The sequence below is a fragment of the Ammospiza nelsoni genome, chromosome 2, assembly GCF_027579445.1.
Source record: "Ammospiza nelsoni isolate bAmmNel1 chromosome 2, bAmmNel1.pri, whole genome shotgun sequence".
In the NCBI taxonomy this organism is placed as follows: Eukaryota; Metazoa; Chordata; class Aves; order Passeriformes; family Passerellidae; genus Ammospiza; species Ammospiza nelsoni.
This window is the reverse complement of record NC_080634.1, coordinates 109,844,939-109,865,117: the sequence shown is the minus strand read 5'-3', so window position 1 is coordinate 109,865,117 and position 20,179 is coordinate 109,844,939. Positions and strand designations below refer to the sequence as shown.

General features: G+C 36.0%; 1 protein-coding gene across 2 annotated transcripts in view; it reads left to right on the top strand.

Annotated features, from left to right (window-relative positions):
- Positions 1–20,179, top strand: part of DMD (dystrophin) — a 1,160,174-nt gene that overhangs the window by 265,843 nt on the left and 874,152 nt on the right. For both annotated transcript variants that reach the window (XM_059491405.1, XM_059491401.1), the window contains exon 2: positions 18,850–18,911. In XM_059491405.1, coding sequence (XP_059347388.1) covers positions 18,850–18,911 — 62 coding nt within the window. The remainder of the gene's footprint in view (positions 1–18,849; positions 18,912–20,179) is intronic.

Sequence of the window (20,179 nt, the reverse complement as noted above, 5' to 3'; positions counted from 1 at the left end):
TTTCATCAAATTGGAGTTTTGAAAAGAAATGAATAGTGACAGGACTTGTTTCCCTATGACAGATACCTTAGCAATTGGCATTCAACTGTTGATTGATATTTTATCTAGTGGCATTTCAAAGAAGTATTAGGTTACTTACAGATCTTGGTAAGTTTTCTGTTTGTTGATTGATTGTGAATCGTCCTGGTTTACTTTTCTGTACCACTAATGTTGCAAGCAAAATAAACTGCTGTGAACCAAATACAAATTTACTCCTGGACACTTTGGGAATGGTATCTTCCTTCCAGCCACGTCAAGGGAAAAAAGAAATCCTTGGAGAACCAACAAGAGCTAAATCACAGCTTTTGTCCCCCAGCTCCCCTTAATTACATCTCGGCTGTGCTGCAGAAAAATCCTTCCTTGAACAGAGTTTTGTCTCACCAGCACCCTTAATACATGCAGGGATAAACTTGACTAAGCTGGACTGAAGTGAAGTCTGGCACACACATCTAAGAGAGGGTCCAGTTGGTGATACAGATGTGGCAAACTGGATTAGACCATGAACTCTGCTTTCTCTCTGTCCTGAAGCATACATACACATATATACACACCAAAAAAAATTGCTTTCTTGCACATCTCATCAGTGAGTAAATCAGTGCATTTTAAGTAGGTGGAGTTTTGATACCGTTTCATCATGTAGATTTTGAGAAAAGGGCCTTTGATATGTAATATGTAATTTTTCATTTAATAATAGGTAATACGTGTGCACAAATGCTTAACATACAGAAGTTGTTTTTGTTCTGTTAGGCAGTGACTTGGGTCTTACTAGTTTGGACTTGCAGAGAAAGCAAGAGTGCTCATTTCTCATAAGAAAATTTTGTCCTATTTTATGGGTTTATTAGTATGGAGACTAGGACAGTGATACTGCAAGTTTAGTTGTGTCTGTTTTAATGGGATCAAGAAATAATAATTGTTGCCTTTGGTAACTATTAGTATATGAGGTGTATCAGAATTGTGTTTCTTCTCTGCTAGTTAGGAAGAGAAATATTACAGAAAAAGGAAGTATCAAAAATAAATGAAAAAATGCTTTGTGATGTCAAGAAATGTCATTACTGCTCAGTTTTCATTTTAAATTTAGTAAAGAGTTAAACACTTATTTAACTTCATTCTAACTGTATTAAACAACTAATAGAATAGACTGGGAAATTTCATTGTATTAATTAAATGTAACAATGGTACTCTATCCAGTAGAGAGATAACATTTGAATCAATATAAGGTTTTCTTTCTTGTTATAGAAGAACAAATTGTATTTTCAGCAATTCTTCTCCTTGACAGCAATTCTATAGATGGATTTGCTCTTTGATTCAGGATATTTCCATCTATTTAATTATTGAACAACCATGGCTTTACACAGTCTTGTTAACAACTATGTTAATAACTCTTCATGTAAATTAAGAATAAAATGTCCTTTCCTTCCCTATTATTATAAGTTATAAAAATCAAAACCAAAACAAAGGCAAAAAAGGAGCCACAAATTAAAAATCCTTAATTTATGTACATCTCCTATCTATGCAAAAGCATTTTTCACTTCTTCAGATGGGGATAAGTGGCTGTGATGAAGCTCTGATATCCAGGCTGTTCCTTGCTTCATCTGTAGTAGTAAGGGGGAAGACCTTACTAATTTTAATTTGGGAGGAGGTGCATCATACCTAATCTAGAGTGTAGGCCTTCCTCAAGAATTTCAGTTAGCTCAGCTTGCATGTAAATGCATTCTGAAGAGTGCTTGGCATATTTCTGTCCATATTATCTTCATTTAATGGCTTGCTTGTAAATCTCCATGCCATCATTGGTACAATTTTGGAGCGCTCTGTATTCTGCTGCAATCTTTCCTGGGTAGATATAGGTTTATGGGAGTTGGGCAGCAGAGAGGTCAGCGTGCCAGCCCACCTTGTAAAGGAAAAATTGGGTGGACTTGTTTTGGTTCCTTGAGTATCAGCTGTGGTGCAGAATATATCTGGAACAAGTTTGGGCTGGTGAGACTTTTTGAACCATTGTGTTTGCAGACACAGAAGTGGCAGAGGTGGCAGTGCTTACCTGGTTTCTTGCAGGAATTTTAGTAAGGTGCAAAATACAGAGCAAAAGGCTCTGTCTTGAAGTGTGGTGAATACATAAATGTGTGTATATATATACCATAATATATGCTTAACAAATTGAGGCATTTTCAGTGTTCAGATAAATGATCAAGATTTTCAAAGAATTTCTACAATAATTACATTTGCAAAGAAACCCAGAAGTTCTGATTGGTTGGACTTGTTACTTTAAATATTTGTTCAGAGATGACTGTTTCATTGCAGGTCTCCTATACCTTGTGTATACATTTTGCAGAGAAATGTAGAGGCAATACTTAATGTCAATGGTCGAGGATGGTAGTGTGCCAAAAAATAGTCAGGGATGGGAAGAACACACACAGTCTATGGTCTTTGTTACATATAGCAGCTCTCAGAAATGTAGTTAATGCATTTTAATCACCAGGCCTAATTGCAGTTTGTAAAGTGAAGATGACAGCTAGTAATAGCATTGGGAAAAAAAAAAAACCAACAAAATCCAAAACCCAGCTGCAGTCAAATACACTCTATGGAAGTTAAAAATAGCTGCTTACACATATGGGTTAAAGTTTATGTGCCTGGAATAAATAATGAATTAAGGAACAGGAACTAGGCTTAATGCTCTCTTTAGTGCCATTAGAACTGAAAATGATGTCCAGGAATACTTAGAAGTGAGATGAGCACTTGCTTGAAGAGTTTAATAAAAGTCATCAAACATCACTGGATGTGTGTGCCATTTTTCATGGAAAGCTGTGTTAATGCACCAGTGCTGTAGAGATGTGGCTGCTTGAACACTTGCACAAGTGAACATCATATGGGTGAATATTTTGCCTCTATCACAGCCAAGCAGTTGCAGACCTCTGATTTATCTGAAGGACAGAACCCACTGCAAAAACTTCAGTACTTTAACCATGTGTACCCTTGCATATCTATGTTTACACCTTGTGTGCTTGATTTGGTGCTTTGGGTAGTCTTAAGATACATTTCACTTCAATGCAAATGCTGCAAAATTAGAATATGGATGCATTTGAAAAGCACCTCATGATGATTTTTTTTATTGTTTGCAAGTTGCTTCTGAATCACCCCACTGATGTCTGTTTTTATAGTCCTCTGAATGTGCATAGAAAGATTACTGATCAGATTTCTAGCTGAATTTCAATGTTCTAGGATAAATATTAATTCATCCTTTTATAACTGTACATTGTAAGTGCACAGAATTTTAATACTTTAAATGTTTTTTGCAGTATTAATTAATTCTCTAAAGCAGCATTTAATATTAAAATAATTATTTCTGAAAAGTAATATCTAATCTCAGCTCTAAAACTTGTAGAATGCTTATGTTTCTGACAAGGCTGTAGGAAAAATCAAAGCCAGCTTTTGAGGGTTTTGATCTGCTACTTTCCGTGCAATCATAGTAACTGCGTGTTCCTTAGAATAGAAACATTTTCAAAGATGTGAAGTTCTATGGAAAATATAAATTAAAATAATAGCTTGGGAAGGCTATTAAGCTTTACAGGCTGGTAAAGGACTATAATTCCATAATTTACTTATTTCTTAGTGTTGGCATTATACTTGTTGCAGTTATTTCAATCTATGTTGCTTAGACTGCCAAGACTGTAATCCTCACTAATGAGAATAAGCCAGTAACATCATTTCAAGCAATGACACTGGTTTTTCACCTCCTTCCAGCCAGGATGATGACATGTCTGTCCAATGTCTATGAAATAGGAAAGTTCTTTCTTTTTCTTCTCTTTTTTTTTTTTTTTCCTGTATGTGCAGTATTATTTTATTTATATATTTCAAAATTAAAATATAAAGTAGGTTCCTCTCTGTTCTAGCAGAGTCCTGTACTACAAGGAGTGCTGTGGGGAATATCTTGACAGTGCAGTACATTGAAAAGTAGGTGTACATCTGTTCCATTTTAAAATAAAAAAACCAGCAGACCCTTAAATGCTCATCTTAAATCGAGTGCATTTAAATAAATCAACAACCAAAAGGAAGATGACTTAACTGTTTCTGTTTCTGAGACTATAACTTTTTTCAATTTTTTAAATATATAATTCCTGATGGTGACCTGTCTTATTGGCTGGTTGAAGGTTACATATTTTGTGTGAGGTTTATGTTGTACAAGCCAAAGCTGGCAGTGAAAAATATTCAAATACATGAAGCAAAGAGCATGAATTTCTCTGACTAGTATCCATCTGGTATAGTTACAGTATGAAAGCACTTTATAGAAAGAAGTCCTTCTATATTGTCCTGTCTCCATTTACTAACATAATTCTTTTTTACTGTGTAAATAGTTGCTACTTCTTGAAGATAACTTAAGCCACATTACTGTCAGTTCTAAAACTTTGTCTTCATATTGCTTCTTTATCGTGCTTCTTTCTCCATCTCACTGAGCAGTTAATTCAATATATTCGCTGGTAGCACGGAAAATTGTTTTCTCATGACCACACCTAGCTTCATGGTCAAATAGGAAATGTTAATTAAATTGAGTTTGTAGTCAGGCAAACTTTGCTTAGTCCAAAAAACCAGTGTCCAATCAGTCTGTGTTTTGGGTAGTTTCTTACCATGGGTAAAACCTAGCAGGGGGAAAATATCTGCATTAGATTCTATTAAATACTATCTGCATGCCTGATTATATAAACAGAGTTTAGAAGCTTTCTTAAGCTTTCTTCTTGTCCTTGAAGATTTGTTGTCCTATCTCATTTGACTACAGTTGGAACAGAAATAATTTAAAAAGAATGACTTTTTTATGCATAATGATCTCCTTAGCTGTTAAACAATTTATTATGGAGAATTGTGTATTACCAAAGTTATTTTCTATTCAAGACCTAATTGTCAATAGAACAAACATGTCAAAGACCTGAAATTCATTCAATTTCCTTATTACTGGGACTGTAAAATAGAAGCATGGAGAATTTTAAGACTTCCATTTACATTGCTTGAAATGTCACAGTCATGCCAATTTGACCTTTGTAAGTTGTTTTGGATTAATTGTAAATCGTTGGCATGTTACTTTTATTAATGTAGCTGCCTGCTGCATGATTTTCAAGTTCTTTCATTATAAGAATGGCAGTATTTTTAATTTCCAAAACTGGTGTTTGGTTGCAAACCCTTTGGGTCCTGCTGTGATGTTAGGTGGAGCCTGAATGTCAAAGAATCATTGTTTCTGACAGCTAATCAGATATCCAAATGATTTAACCTCTGTGTGTCATTGTCATCAAGCTGATGATGCTGATGAAGAATGCCTGACAATTAGCAATGTAGAAATACTAAAATAACATAGACACTATTTATGTGGTTGCTAAGTTAGTTGTGGGGTGTTGGCTAGAGGAGTAGCCAATTCATTCCTCATTTCTCAAAATTCTTGGAAATAACTTTCTTTTTTGTTCTTTGTGTTGGCCAAAGAATATTTGTTTTGTGAGCTGAGTAAAAGGATCAGAATACTGTAGTCATTGTTGTTTTCTTGATCCTCATACTCACTGAATTACCCTAAAGATCCACTGCATGGTCAATGGTAGAGGCCAGCATGAGATTCACACAATATTTTGAGTTGGAGGGGCCCACAAGGATGATCAAGTCCAGCTCCTAAGGAAATGCTCCACACAGAGACTGAACCCACAATGTTGGGTGTTATTAGCACCACACTCTGACCAGCTGAGCTCATCTCAGCATCTGCATATCAGTAATTAGTTCTTACTGAAGCTAAACACTGCCTCAGGATACCTGTGCTCAGATCCATCTGAATGCCTTTCCACCAGTAATCTTTATAAATCTCCTTTTATCCTTTTACACATTAGTCCCAAGGATTTTATATGCTCAGGAATTCTGCAGTGTAACTGTGAACCATAGAGTGAGCAGGTAGCCAGATTCAAATTATGGAGTTTGAAAACATTAAAGAAGCTAAAGAGTGTGCAAAGAAGATGTATTATTGATAAATTAAAGGGGGAATATGTAGAAAATAGGAATTATACCTGATTTCAACAGGGAGAGAGGGTGTATGTTCTCTATTGTGTTCACATTAAACTGTTTTGTAGAGTACTATCTGAACTTCCTGAGAAGTCATGTGAATAACATTTTTTGATTCATTCTAAACCATCATGCTCTAATTTCAGTGAAGTTCCCTTGGTTCATGTGCAGGTTTTAAGTAGCTGTCAAAGCCACAGTGTAATAGTTTCAGCTTTGTTGGGTGAGATTTTATCAATAGTCTTTTTAGCTGAATACTCATTTCTTCTCTTTCCTCTCCCAGGAAGTTATCCATACATTTTAACGTTCATTTTAAAGTATTTTTCCTTATTTCCCTTCCTCTGCTGGTTTAAGAGTTTTCTACATGGAATATTTTCCATTGGTCTTTTGTACATCCTCCAGCATAGAAGCCCAAACTGAAATTCCAATATCTATTCACTCTGTCTCTCTATTAGGATGAATGTGATCAAAATATCTGTGCAGATTGATTGGGGTGCCTCTAAAAAGCATTAGGCTACAAAGAAAATTATTCTTCTTTACTGTTGCAAAAACATCGGTATAGAATGACAGTATGTTTCTTCAATGTAGTTTATGATCTTGTGAAATGTCACACTTGCCTTGAGTTGTCTAGACTGGAAAAGAACAGCTGTAAAAAGAATGACAAATAGATGTTTTTCTTCTTTTTCTGTACAGAATCTATATTAAGGAAACACAGCTCCTCTCAGTAGAGCTGATGAGTTGGCACTGAGTTGAAATAAAAATCGATGTTTATAATAGGTAACTGTCCTAGCATCAATACTAATATTTCTTAATCTTCACTTAATGTTATAGATATGAAATCCTTCATTGCAAGCAGTTCTGAATGATGTAGGCAATGAAAAAAAACCACTGGTCAATGCACAGAATACATACAGGCAACAAATGTATTAGTTATCTAAAATGTTCATGTCTGGTACAGCCAGAAAATCCTACTTTCAGTTGGGAGGGCATGAAATCTGCCAGGATTTAAATACAATTTGTTATTGCAAATATTCTTCCAACTTGCTCTGACAATGCCCACTTAATGAGAAGATGAACAGTACTCATTAAATCTAATTTCAATAAATATTTCACTAGTGCTTCAAATATTCTGAAGAGGAATAAGAATTTCAGAGTGATATTAAAAAATGTAATGATGTTGTCATTCTAAAAATTGCTCCTCCCTTTACTTTCCCCCTTATCCCAGAGTGGAAAAAATATCTCAAAATATGGATGAGGTAATTATGTATATCCTCTTTCTTCCTTGCTATCTTAGTGTTCGTGTCCATTTTATTTTTACCAATTCTTTCTACTCCGCTCTTCCAAGGTAAATTTAAGATGTTGAGCTTTGTCCCCATGTGTGGATGAAAAATGTGTTCAGCGCCAAACTGAATATTCAGTTTCAACAAAAGCCAGTGTTCTAATGTCAGGCAGATGAATTTTGGACAGGATTTCTACCTAATTTCAGTTAGTTCTGTAGACAGTTTAAAAATAATCTAAGAACCTTATGCAAAATTGTTAACATATGTGTAACAACACATAGCCAAGTACGTTGTTTTAGTGTTACCATAGATAATAAAATGTTCCTGAGCAGGACCAATGCCTGAGTGCTTCAGAAGCACATCCTGCGATTTCCTCTGGGTATCACAGGCTGCCCCCTCCCAGTGAGGCACAGACTGCACCAGAAGCCAAAGCTGCTGTGTAATCTGACAGACAAGGGTGGTACCTCACCTTAAATGCTTCTCTTGTCTTCAGCAATGTGATTTTTACAGCTTATAATGCCTGTTCTCTATAAAGATAGCTTTTTTTGCCCACTGGTTGCTGAGTAAAACACGGTTTAAACTATTGGTGGCTTTGGGCATATTGCTGAGTTCTAACTTTAATACATTTTGCCTTAAAATTCTAAAAAATGCATAATCTTTGTAACAGTTGTCGCCATCTTTGTGATGAAGTCTAAAACTCGTTTCTATTGTGCTCTTATTTTGCACCATCTTAGAAGCAAAAGAGACAAACACCTCCCCCATTCTTCCAATTTGAATGTTTTTGCTTTGTGTGAGAACTGAGAAGTCACTTTCCAAATAAAGCTGTTAAATGAAAAGGAGATGCCTCAGTAAGAAACTGAAGGAAGGACAGTCTGCAATAAACATTGTGGCTGTTTGAAAGGTGTTGCTATTCAGCTGTCTAGAAATTCAATTACTCTCTTTTTCTTTTCAGGAATGTTTGCCCTGATAGGGTGTAGGGGATACACATTTAGAATTCTTTGTAATCCAGATTTTCTGTGAAGTGCTGGTATATCTAGTTTGTATTAGCCTTCACCTGTACAGTTGGAGTTTTTCCAAATATGGGGTCATACTGGAGAATCATGTTCAGTATGCCAAACACTCAGATCATAATATGTGTATTTTTCAAAATTTAAGATCCTTCAGTCATTTATGCAATTGAACCACTAGCAACAGAACAAAGTAGCTGCAAAAGGGGAAAGGGTATAGGGGAATTAAATCCTGTTCTATTGGCTTCCCCCCACAATTACCACTATAAACAAGGGCTTTACTCTTTGTCCTTTCTTTTCTATCCTTGGAAAGTGGAGGATGCTTGGGAGTGGTGAAAGGACAGCAAGAGACTTGACAGCATGAAACCTGCAATAATTCTTTCTAAATTAAATAAATCACAACTATAGTTTAAATACATTCATCATTACTTTGTCTACTTCATATGAGGTGAAGCAGGAGTGGAAAACAGTTCACTTACCTTTAATTTACACAGCTGTTCTTAGAGGCATGTATTCCTTTCTTTCAAAGTTTCTCAAATTTTGTATAAGAAAATAAATTCTAGCATGGGCTAGTTGATGCTGTCAGCTTTATAATGACAGTATCTTAACCCTAAGAACAAGGTGTGTGAATTGTAAACAATTGCATATTAACACCTTAGTCTCATTGATTGCAAACTTCTCTGATACATTCTTTGATGTCCCAGTGGCAGCTCCTCCTAATTAACTCAGACACTAATTGGGTCAGAAGAACTAAAGTAGACAGCAGTCAGTCAAGCAGACTAGAACAGCCTGTTCTCTAACTGCTTTTGACAGAGGAACAAAAAAAGAACTTGAAATATTACAGAATAGTGCTAGCTACCACAGTGTACTTTGCATGGTTGTTTGTAATGAATATTTTAATACAAACTGCAACAAATGTTGGTCCCTCACATGTGGTTAACCCATCCTCCTCTGTGTTCTGCATGTGAGTGACATGAATTCTGAGAGTCTGTGACCATGTGGAGCATTTGCCTGATTATTATTTTTTCCATAGGAGCAAATCAGAAAGTCTGGGACAATAAACATAAAAATCAAAGCAGTTCAAAGCTTTGCAACTATGCATCACTAGGTGGCATTTGCTGAAAACAGAACAGCAATTTCATTTTCAAATCAGAAGGTTGTGTGAAGCACTAGATACTAAAGTCACGTTTTAGACTCTGATTACATGTTTTAAATCCTGATGCTTCTTTCACCTTCGTTTTTAATTAGCTAAAACCTATAATTCAGAAAGTTTCTGGAGTCCTATTTCCTGTTTTTGATGTGTTCTGCTCTGGCTGGCTCATGAGTTAACGCTTCTGTTCTTAGTCTCCTGTCCTCTATTGCTCATTCTGAACAAAAATAGTAACCTAGATGGTAAAAATCTCCAGCTAAGGAAGGACACAGCCTAACCATAAGCATTTATCTGTTTTTTTCTAAACAAAACAAAAATACCTGTGTAGTTTCATAAAGGTCATAAATATAAAAGTTGCGGGTAATTTTATCTAGTTACATAACCTTGACTTTTTCATTTCTTGTAATTAATAGCTGCTCTAGTATTACTTCCTTTGCAGTGCCTCTGTCACAGCTTATTCTGAGACAGCCTGCTGATCAGCTAAATGCTGATGTCTCTTCCAAGGTTTAAGAAACACAAAAACCCCAAGAACCTTCACCCCTCTTCCTGGAAAGCCAACTTCAGTGTTGGCCACAGCTCCTTTATCACCCCTTTTCTCCTCCCAGTGCATGGAACTCTCCTGGTGATAAACCATAAAGTCTAGAGCTGTTTAAAGTTTTTTCAGAACAGGTTCCTTACTGGCCTGTAACCTTTCCCACAGTGGTGACAGGGACATTTGTAGTGCTGGGTTCTCTTTGAGCTGGCTGGTTAAACAGCAGCCGAGGTGCGAGCGCTCGCTTTCACTTTGAGTTAGTTTCAGCAGTTCTCAGATCCTTGGTGCACAGGAGTAACAATGCTTATTACAGGTTGTCACTGAGGCTGCAGTGCACACAAATCAGTTTTATTAGTGTCTAACCCAGGAGGATTTTCTGCTGCTGGCTGTTCAATAGGGCTTGCAGAGGGATGGCTGCTGCCAGCCACAGCTGGGCCTGTCCATCTGTCCTGATGTCCTTCCTTCCCGTGCAGAGTCTGGGAACACCCATGAGCTCAGAGGGGAGAAAAAGGGTTGATACTGATTCTCTCTGGCTTCAGTCAATAATTCCCATTTTCCCCAGGAAAGAATAAAAATGATTTTAAAGTAAGAAACTCTGAAACCAGAGTTACTACAGTCAAGACGTATTTAATCTGTTTACTAGGTCCTGTCACTCTTTAAAAGAAGTTATATGATTTTTTTCTCTAAAATATCAGTCAGGTTCTTTTGTTCCAATCAGCCCAACAACCAGCAAGGGGCCTGAGCAGCAAACGTTGCCTCCTTACTCCAAGCACATTGTGATTCCTGCTAATCAACCTTACAAGTTATTAGTTGTTTTTTTAAGATGAAAGGAGCAACATATCTCCCAGCAGCTGTGGTAAAAATTGCAGTTTTGGGCTGTGGAGTTGCAATAGATTTTATATATAGCAATAATAATAGTAGTAGTAAATCCATGTGGCAAGAAGTGTTTCTGTTACTTTTATATAATGTCACATGATGTATCAGCAGCATTTAACTTGTGCTTCCCTAATCTGTAAACCAAAAAAAAATTTCCTGTTCAAATGAATCCCTCAAGAAATATTAAGTATTTTCCCCATTTATACTCATTTGACAAAATGAAGTTGGTATTGACCAACTTCTACTTTTCTTTCACATTTTGGTATTACCAGTGTCCTTCCTCATTAATTGAGTCCACTTTGTAGCACTAAGAAGACTTATCCTGATAGGATATTGAATTTTGTTGCTTTCAACAACAACAAAAAAAAAAACACCCAAAAACCCAACAAAAACAAACCAACCAAAAAACCTAAATAACTCCAAAGCCAAACAAAAACTGGCAAACAAACAAACAAACCACAAACCAAAAAGTTTTTAAATCATCATTGGTATTTTTTCAAGGTACTTGGATGTACTGGCAACACGATTTCATTGGTGTTTGACTGCAAAAATTGGATAATGCAATTTCACTGATCCACACAAAATGTCTCCCGAAGGTGGGCACATACAGAAAGACATAAAATCATCTCAGCCTAGATTTCAGCCAATCATACACAAAAAAACACATATTGACAAGCATTCTATCCAGTCTTATAAACACACGTAATGGTAGCTAAAACAAAGACTGGTTCATAGGAGAAAAAGAACAGAGCTCTATTCATGCTAACCTCTAAAGATATACATTAAATAACCTTGTTGCCATCCTAAAGCCAATTCTACAGAGGCCTATTGTTATTTGTCCCGTCTACTGCTTGGGAAACTTTTCTGCTTGCTTGGGAAACTTTTCTGCTGTATCTGCAATGCTAACAGTACCTCAGTCTAAGACTTACATACTTTTTTAACCATTTCCTAAAAACCCTCTAACTTTATGGATGCCAACAAATATATGTATATGACATTGAAAAATAGATAAAAGAGGGGACACGACATACACAGGTGAATATCCAAATGAGTAATTATCTATTTCCATGTAAAGATAAGGCATAAACTGAACTCCTTTTGAATCACCAGCTTCTCAGGTAGAGATAGGTTAGTTGCTGAAGTCTGAGCAGTTATTTATCTTGTGCAGAGAAATCTGATGTATTGAAGCACTGGGGCTTTTTAGGTTGCATTTTACTAGTGATTTCCCTTTGGAAAAAAATTACTGGATCCAAAGTAATTGCTGGTTAGAACATAATAAAAAGCCCCAGTACACAAAACCAGTTAATCTGGCGTTTACAACGCTGTTAATAACTAGAACAGATTATTTTTGGAAGAGTTCAGAAGTGGTTCAGAACTCTTACAAGTCCTTATCCTTGAAAGGGTAAGGCAGGGGTGGGTCACCAGCACTTGAGGCAGATGTCCTGACACTCAAGTGTTTTGTTACAGGTCCTCAGGTCAAATCTATGGACATGGAGAAGTAGGATCAGTTCCCAAAGGATATTTGTGTGTGGTGGACTAGAGGAGGACTAGGTCAACAGCTGGGAATAGAATTACGAGTGTATGAACTGGAGCTGAACACCCCATGTTGTGTACACTTAAAATGTTCTGGAAGTGTGAGCTGACATTCTGTTTCTTTTCTTTCTAAATTTCTAACAATTTTGATCCTGCTTTTGTCTTGGGAGTTCCATATGCTACAATTTATTTAGGGAAAAGGGTTGACAAATGGTGGAGGGGAAGAAGGGCGGGGGGCGGTTAACAAACATGAGCAAATTACATGAATTTGTTCAAACATAGATCTATGTGTACATTTCACAGCTGCCCATTATTGTTTTAGGAGTCGTATGTAGCTTGTTTGCATTATTCTGGTACTTCTGGATGCTAGTCAAATCTTTTTGCCTAAGCTACACATGCTTCAGTAGTTCTTTTGTTCAGATTTACTGCTTCCCTGCATATGATCTTCTGTCTACCAGATATCCTTTTTTTCTTTCCAGAAGGGAAGTATTTATCTCTGCTTTTCCCCATCCCTTTCCTTTTTTCCTTATGTCTTTTTCCCTTTTTTTCTCCACAAGCCAGGGTAAATGTGTTTAATTCCCCTTCTGTCTTCCCCTCACCCTTTCCTCATTTTTCTTTTTTCCTTCTTGTTCTTTTTGCTGTCCTTGTTTTTGTTTTGTTTCCTTTTTTAATCTTTCCTTCTGTTGCACACTGGCAGTCTGTCATGTTCTTTATCCTTTATGTTGCTCCTACTTGTTTTTTATGTGACATCCATACTGGTCCTCAAAAGCACTCAGTAGTTTTTCTCTAAATAGCTAATTAGTTAGAGTTGAAGAGTGAGACCTAATTTAAACACTTGCAGTGTCTTAAAGAATTAAAAAAATAGGAAAAGTCAGTTTCCCTAAAACATTGATAATGAGAGAACAATTCCAACTAACAATATAAAATGAGAAAAATAAAAGGTTTCCTCAGCCTGACATTCAGTCTAGACAAGGTAGTTCAGTAGTTCAATCTGCTACACCAAGCTGTCAGTAGAAATCTTGTAGGTTGGGTCTTACAGATATCCTCTTTTGTCCTCTGATCAGTAAATAGCATCCCTCTTTCTGAGTTCCTCTATTTGAAGGAAACGGGGGGAGCAAAATCTTTTTTGTTAGGAACACACATGTTCATTTCCTAAATTTACCTTGACTCTTGCCAAACCTTTCTCAGAAAATTTTAGGATTCTGTTTTTCATTTTAGTTGTACTTTTTTTTTTCTTTAAATCTATATTAATGAGGGCTTCCAGTGTTCCATTTCTGCTGAGCATTTGAATAGGTTCATCAGTGTTTTGAAAAGCCTGAGATGGTTTGATTATGGTGATTTGACTCTGGTTCCACAGTAAAGTCTCAAGAGGGTAGCACAGGGAACAGGGAGTTTCAACAATATTCAGATTAAGTCAACACACTACTCATCAGTGTATTTATAGAAGATGGACAAAGAATTGCATGTTCTGTATTGCCTTACATGAGCAATAGACTTAAATTCTTTGTCTGTCTGTCAAAGCAGCCTATTGTATTTCCTGTCAGCTTGTGAATGTCTTGGATGACCTCAATGACTAAAAATCAAAGCTAGTCCACTCAAATATCATTCTGTCATTGTGTTGCATTGATTTCTTCTTCCCCCCTCAGATAAGCAAGAATGGGAAGGGAACACTTCTCAGCAGCTGTAGTTACTGGCAGGGTATTGTCACAATGTACTGAAAATCTCTAAGAATAGTGAGTCAATGGAGCCAGAGTATCAATAATGTGACTATCTGTGGCCTCTTTTGTTCCTGGTACTCCCACCATTGCTGGCACTCACTCCCACTCACTGAGGAAAATCCTGACCTTTTCTCAATCTGCATTGTTTGGCTGCTGGAAAATCAAATAGCAATTTTGATGGTTTTATTCTCTAAAGCGCAGTGTTCCAATGAACCTGCAGCTGCCATGAATGAGGGAATTGACACCTGCCTTAACACCATTGTTTCAAAGTTTTCACCACTATATGGGAATTCTTGTCTTTCTTTGCTTCCTTTTTCTTTTTTCTTTTATTCCTTTCAAGCTTATAGGTTCTGGTTCTAGACAAAACATAACTATTCAGTTATTGTTTACCTAACTCAGGGCAATGCTGGATAACAGAATAAAATGTCTTCTTACCCATTTCTCTTCCTGCACCTGTGATGGAATTGCTTGCTAAAGGCTGCATAAAATACATCACACAACTGAGCCTCCTATCACTACTGTCTCTGAGTGATTCAAACACTACAAATGTCACATCTTCATTGATATGATAATGAAAATGATTTTTTGGTTTTTTTTTGTTTAAAATTGAAGTTTAGAATCTGAGGAGATGGATCATTTCCCACACTCCTCATGTACCAGTACCATTTTGTTGAATGTCTTCTGATTGTAGAAATTGGGGTGCACTTACTCTAGAGAAGGATTTTCTAAGCCACTTACTTTGGAAAACACAACCCAGATCTGTGGAAGGCTGAAGATGCAGTCTTCATGTGGCAGTAGTAAGAGACACTGTGGAGTCTCCATCCTTGGAGATAATAAAAAAAAACCCCACACTCAACAGGGTCCTGTAAAATCCATTCTAGATGGCCTTGCTTGACTGGGGCACTTGGACCAGATGATGTCCAGAGCTGCCTTACAGCCTCAACCATTCTGCGAGTTAGTGAAAGAAATATTTATTCAGCTGTGTCAAGAGTTGAGAGGTTAAAGATCTTCTAGAAAAAAGGGAAGGATGCAACAAAGTGCAAATTTCCTCCTCCCTGCTACATGTTTTCTGTGGGGAGGTGGCTTTTATTATATAAATGGAATGATGTAGTGACATACATAGTGTATGTTTCTGAATCTTGGTTCATTTTCCAGATCATATTTTTTAAAAGTATTATTTTTTAGTGATTTGTTAACAATTCTGTATACTTTCAGAATAGTTTCTAAAGTATACTGGTATTTAAAAATATTTTTTTTCCTGTTACTATTTTTTATTTAATATGTTTGGTAGCATTTGAGGGGGTAGGGTGGTTTGGAAAAATAAGAGTAGTAAAAGGTGTAGTTTACTAAGAGATGGCAACATAATGTTGGGAGTTTTCTTGTAGAAGACAGATGGGAATTGCATTGGAGTGGTAGGTTGCAAATATGAGCTGTTAAGTATATTAGCAAAGTTGTATGGTGACCAATTGCCATTATTAATAGCATCTTTGTTCTGTTGAATCATGATTGTTCCTAAGCATCCTTCAGTGTGCCTCTTGTCTCTATTAGCCTTGCTGCCTGATTAAGTGCCAGAACTGTCCTTTGTCAGATGATTAGCTTCATTAATACTGCACTTTCTCTCTGGGTCATAATTTATTATGAGGCCTAACCTGGACTAATACTTCAATAGTCAAATATGCAGTTAACTAATCTGAGAGGGTTGCATTCACAGTTTCAAAGCTGGGTGCTCATCAGAACACATCTGTGAATGCATTGCAGTTAAAACAAGATCTGTTCAGTGGTACTAGAGGCTCTAGGGCATGAAAATCAGGTGAATTTTACTGCTCAATATCTTTTTTTTTTTTTTCTGGCAGGGTTTTGTAGACCTCAGAGCATTTATTTTCTGAGTTGATAACCTACAGAAAATGAGGTTAAGCCTAATCTGTTCAAAGACCATCAATTTGAGAAAAGCATTTTTGCTGTGGGAAGGGATCCCATTGTTATTGCAATAAAGGAATTGAGAATCCATGCACTGTTTAAATCTAACCTGAAGACAGTACACTATTCTGCAGCTTGAAAGAAAAGAAATAAACATACCATATTACTCTTTGAACAGGTGAAGGAATTACCTGGCCGGGCCATTTGATTATTCTTGTCTCACAGTAAAAGCACCTCCAAGGACATTCACTGGCTCACTGCTGAAGGATCTCTTATCAACACAGCACTATGAAAGTGGCAGAGGAGTGTTCTTGGCATGTTTCTGCAGCACCTAGATAAATGTCATTCAGCTTCCACATGGAGCATTCAATCCATAAATCTGGGCTAAGAGAACATCTCTTTGTAAAAATCGTGTTTACAATGGGGAAATCATGCCACGCATAACCGAAAGATTGATTCATTTTTAGGTTAGGAGGCTGTGAGTAACAAATTGTTGTGGTATAAACTTGTCAGAGCAAGCACCTAGAGATGAAAGTGCTTGCAGTGATCTCTGTATAAAGATAACAGCAGTGGAATAGGTTTGTGTTTACAGAGTAGCAGAGCATTGCTTGGACTTTGAAGAAGTTTCAAACATTCAGTTTGTGAGGTTGACTCTCATTTCTCTCAGGAGACCCTGGTTTGCATTAGCACAGTGGACATGAATAATTGGTGACTAGCAGTTAACTTGCATATATCTTTATGGGAAAACAGACAAACAAACAAAAAGCCCTGAAACAAACAAGCCACTCTGCTACTAAATATGCTATTACAGCTGCCTGGGGTGGAAAAGCAGAAGTTTGAACAGTTTAAGAGGCATTTTTGTCTCTTTCTTTTTCCCTGCAATATATCACATATTCTTGTTTGAACAGTTTGAAAAAGGTGATTTTTTTCTCTTTTTCCTTTCCCTTGCTAAATGCCACATTATTCTTTGAACCCATTTGCATTTGGCAGTTTTAGCAGAGATGATTAAACAGAAGCTGCTATTTATGTGTAATATTTTATATGAAGTTCCTGGAGAAGTTTGTAATGTAACGTCAGACTGAATATTTATCTTCTACCAACAAAATGTATCTTTCTTCTCTCATCTTCTGTGTACTGCATGAGGCTGGAAGGAAACAAAACTCATATAATAAACAACTTACAGTCAGCACAGAAAGAACTGTTGCTTGTGGGGAAAAATAACATTTTTAACAGCTTTAGCATCATGTATTACCAAAAGCATGCATTTCCTTCACATGCTGTTGCTTTTAGATGAGTGTCTTAACTATTCAAGTATTACTTTCAGCCAAAGGATGAAGCTGACAGCATTATTTGGGATAGATAGCAATAGAATTCTAGAAAGTTTATTGTAGCAAATACTCATATATATTGGTGACAGAAGTTTCTACTTGTACCATTGTGTTGTTTGTTTTTATTTTTTTCCTCAAGATCCTCTGAACTCGGAATATGCTCCTTCAAGTGTGCAGTACCTCTTTATAATTCTGTAGTAACTTTGCAAACCAGTATTTTTTTAAGAGTATATTGTATCTTTGAAACTGGAAAACATTCTGGTAGTAAAGGTATGTTTAAAATGATATTGAGGTTTTAAGAACAAAAGATACATTTGTATCAAAAAGATTTATCTTGTCTTGGATCTTTGGACAGGTGGAGGGAGGAAATGCAAAGTAAATTAATTATGCCATGCATTTCTCTTCTAGCTTGTCTATACCTGCCACTCAAATTTAGCTGAATCCATTAATGTTATTAATTGCTATACATTTCAGAAGGGAATTTAATATCCTTTTTTATTTAAGAAGTGTAGAGACTTTTATTGCAAACTAAAAAGCTGCATTGAATGAACTTTATTTTAGTATAAGCATTCTGCACCCTTTTTTCACGTATGCCCTTCAGTTCTAGTTGAGGTTGATTTTATTTTGCCAAGCAAATAAAATCCTTTATTTTTCAGTGATGATGCCTAATAGATCTTTTTGAGCAAATGCCTACAAATTGTAGTCTGAAATAATTTTTCTCTTTCAACCTATATAAAATACATCAGAACTTTACCTTTATTTGTCCAGTTTCATTCAGTATCAAGATTGTACTTATAACTTAGATAGAGAACTCAAGGCCTAAAATAAATAATCTCCCTCTATAAAGATTTGATATTAAAGAATTGAAAAAGAATTTCATGTATGGCTGAACAAATATATGTGTGGGTTTTGTTTTTGTTTTTTTCTTTTTCCACTGGAGGAAAAATAGATAACAATTTGTGACAGGTAAATAGTTGCAAGTTAAAAAAGGCATAAGGCATATCAGGGGCTGCCAATGGAGAACTATTGTTGGGGTTCAGAAGGTTTCACTTCCTCAAGAGATTTGAGGAGAAGCATATAATGTTATTTCAAGTTATTTTCTACTGTAGAAGAGTTTTCTGATGACAAAACCATCAGATGACATGTTTGTGGTTTTTTATACCTATATGAAATTAAAAATTAGAATGGGGTGTTTCAGATCCTACTGCAATATGTTCTTTTCCAGGAGAAAAGAAACCACAGGATAGGTCAATTGAACTGGGGATATAGACCCTGGCTATGAAGGGGACCTGTAGACCTTCAAAATGTGTTGATGCAATTTAAAAAAAAAAATTCCTGCCTGTGTTTGAAGTATTATTAGTAATTTGCAATAAACCATAACTGAAACATTACTCAATAATATTGCATTATTTTTTTAAATAATTCTAATGAATTACTTTCCTTTTCTCTGGCAGATGAACGGGAAGATGTTCAAAAGAAAACTTTCACAAAATGGATAAATGCACAGTTTGCTAAGGTAATATATTTATTTACTTATGGATGAAAATAGCTTTTCTATATTAAAAAAAAAAACAAAGAAACCCGATATTCCTACAGTGAAGCTTAGTTTTCAATATAACAGTTCCAAGTCTCAGATATTACTGAAGGCAGTTGATAGATTTATTAGAAAAAGTGCTCAAGCTTTATTTGTTTGACTTCAGCAGTGATTGAAATGTAGGAAGCCATCCTTTTCTTAAGGTGTTCTCTGCCTCAATTTACTTCACTTTTTCTCAAACTAGTGATGCACCTGTATTACTCTTTGTTGGATTTCTCTGTTTTGTTTCTAATGTACAAAGGAGCTTCCTTTCTTAGACTTGTCTGTTCTTGTTTCTAATTGCAACTGCATCTTTAATAAAACAGGATGGATTGGAGAAGAGCAAGGTCAGAGATAAGAGGTGTAATCCAGTTAAAAAATTATGAAAGTAAATTATAACATGTTTTGATATAGTTATTTTTGAGAATGGTAGATCATAAATGGAGTGAGGAAAAATAAGACCAAATAGCTAATTTATATAAAGCATGCTCTCCTGGCAGTGTATAATGATTTTATCTTTAATACTCAGGAAAAATTCTGCCTGAGCTATTAATTTGCTGAAACTTTTTTTTTTTTTTTTAATCCTGGAGAATAATGACTTAAATGTATTTGCCAGTAATAATAAAACAAATCAGTCCTATCATTTGTCATTTTACTAGGCAATAGACAGCAATGAAATAGTAGCTGTGATGTATCTTCTCTTTAGTCTGGTTTTTGATTGTGTCCCATCTGATTCTACTCATTAAAAAAAGGGGAGTAAGATAATCTGAATACAACCATCATAATGTTGAAGAACCTGCCTAGCAGTGTTTTAGATCATTAGGGAGTCCCATAGGCTTTTTCTGTGGTCTAGAGCATTTTCTAATACTGATTCAAGTGACTTAGCACACATTTGTGCTCAGCATCTTTACAGCAGAAATGTCCAGCAATTTGGACTGGATCAGGATGAAATACTGTCTTGAAGAATGATGAATTATAAGACAACTCTGAAGTGTTATGTTTAGGACAGCAGTAAAATATATGCATACAGAATAGTGGGGGGAGAGATAGCTGGGCTGGCAATAATGAAGCAAATGAAAGCTCTGGGAGCTGTGTTGAATCACAAATAAAATGAATCCACAACATGGTACTATTTAAGAAAAAAAGGCAACTTTAATATCTTTGTGATAATGGAAGTGCTTCATAGAGGGTGAAAGATGTAATTATTTTAT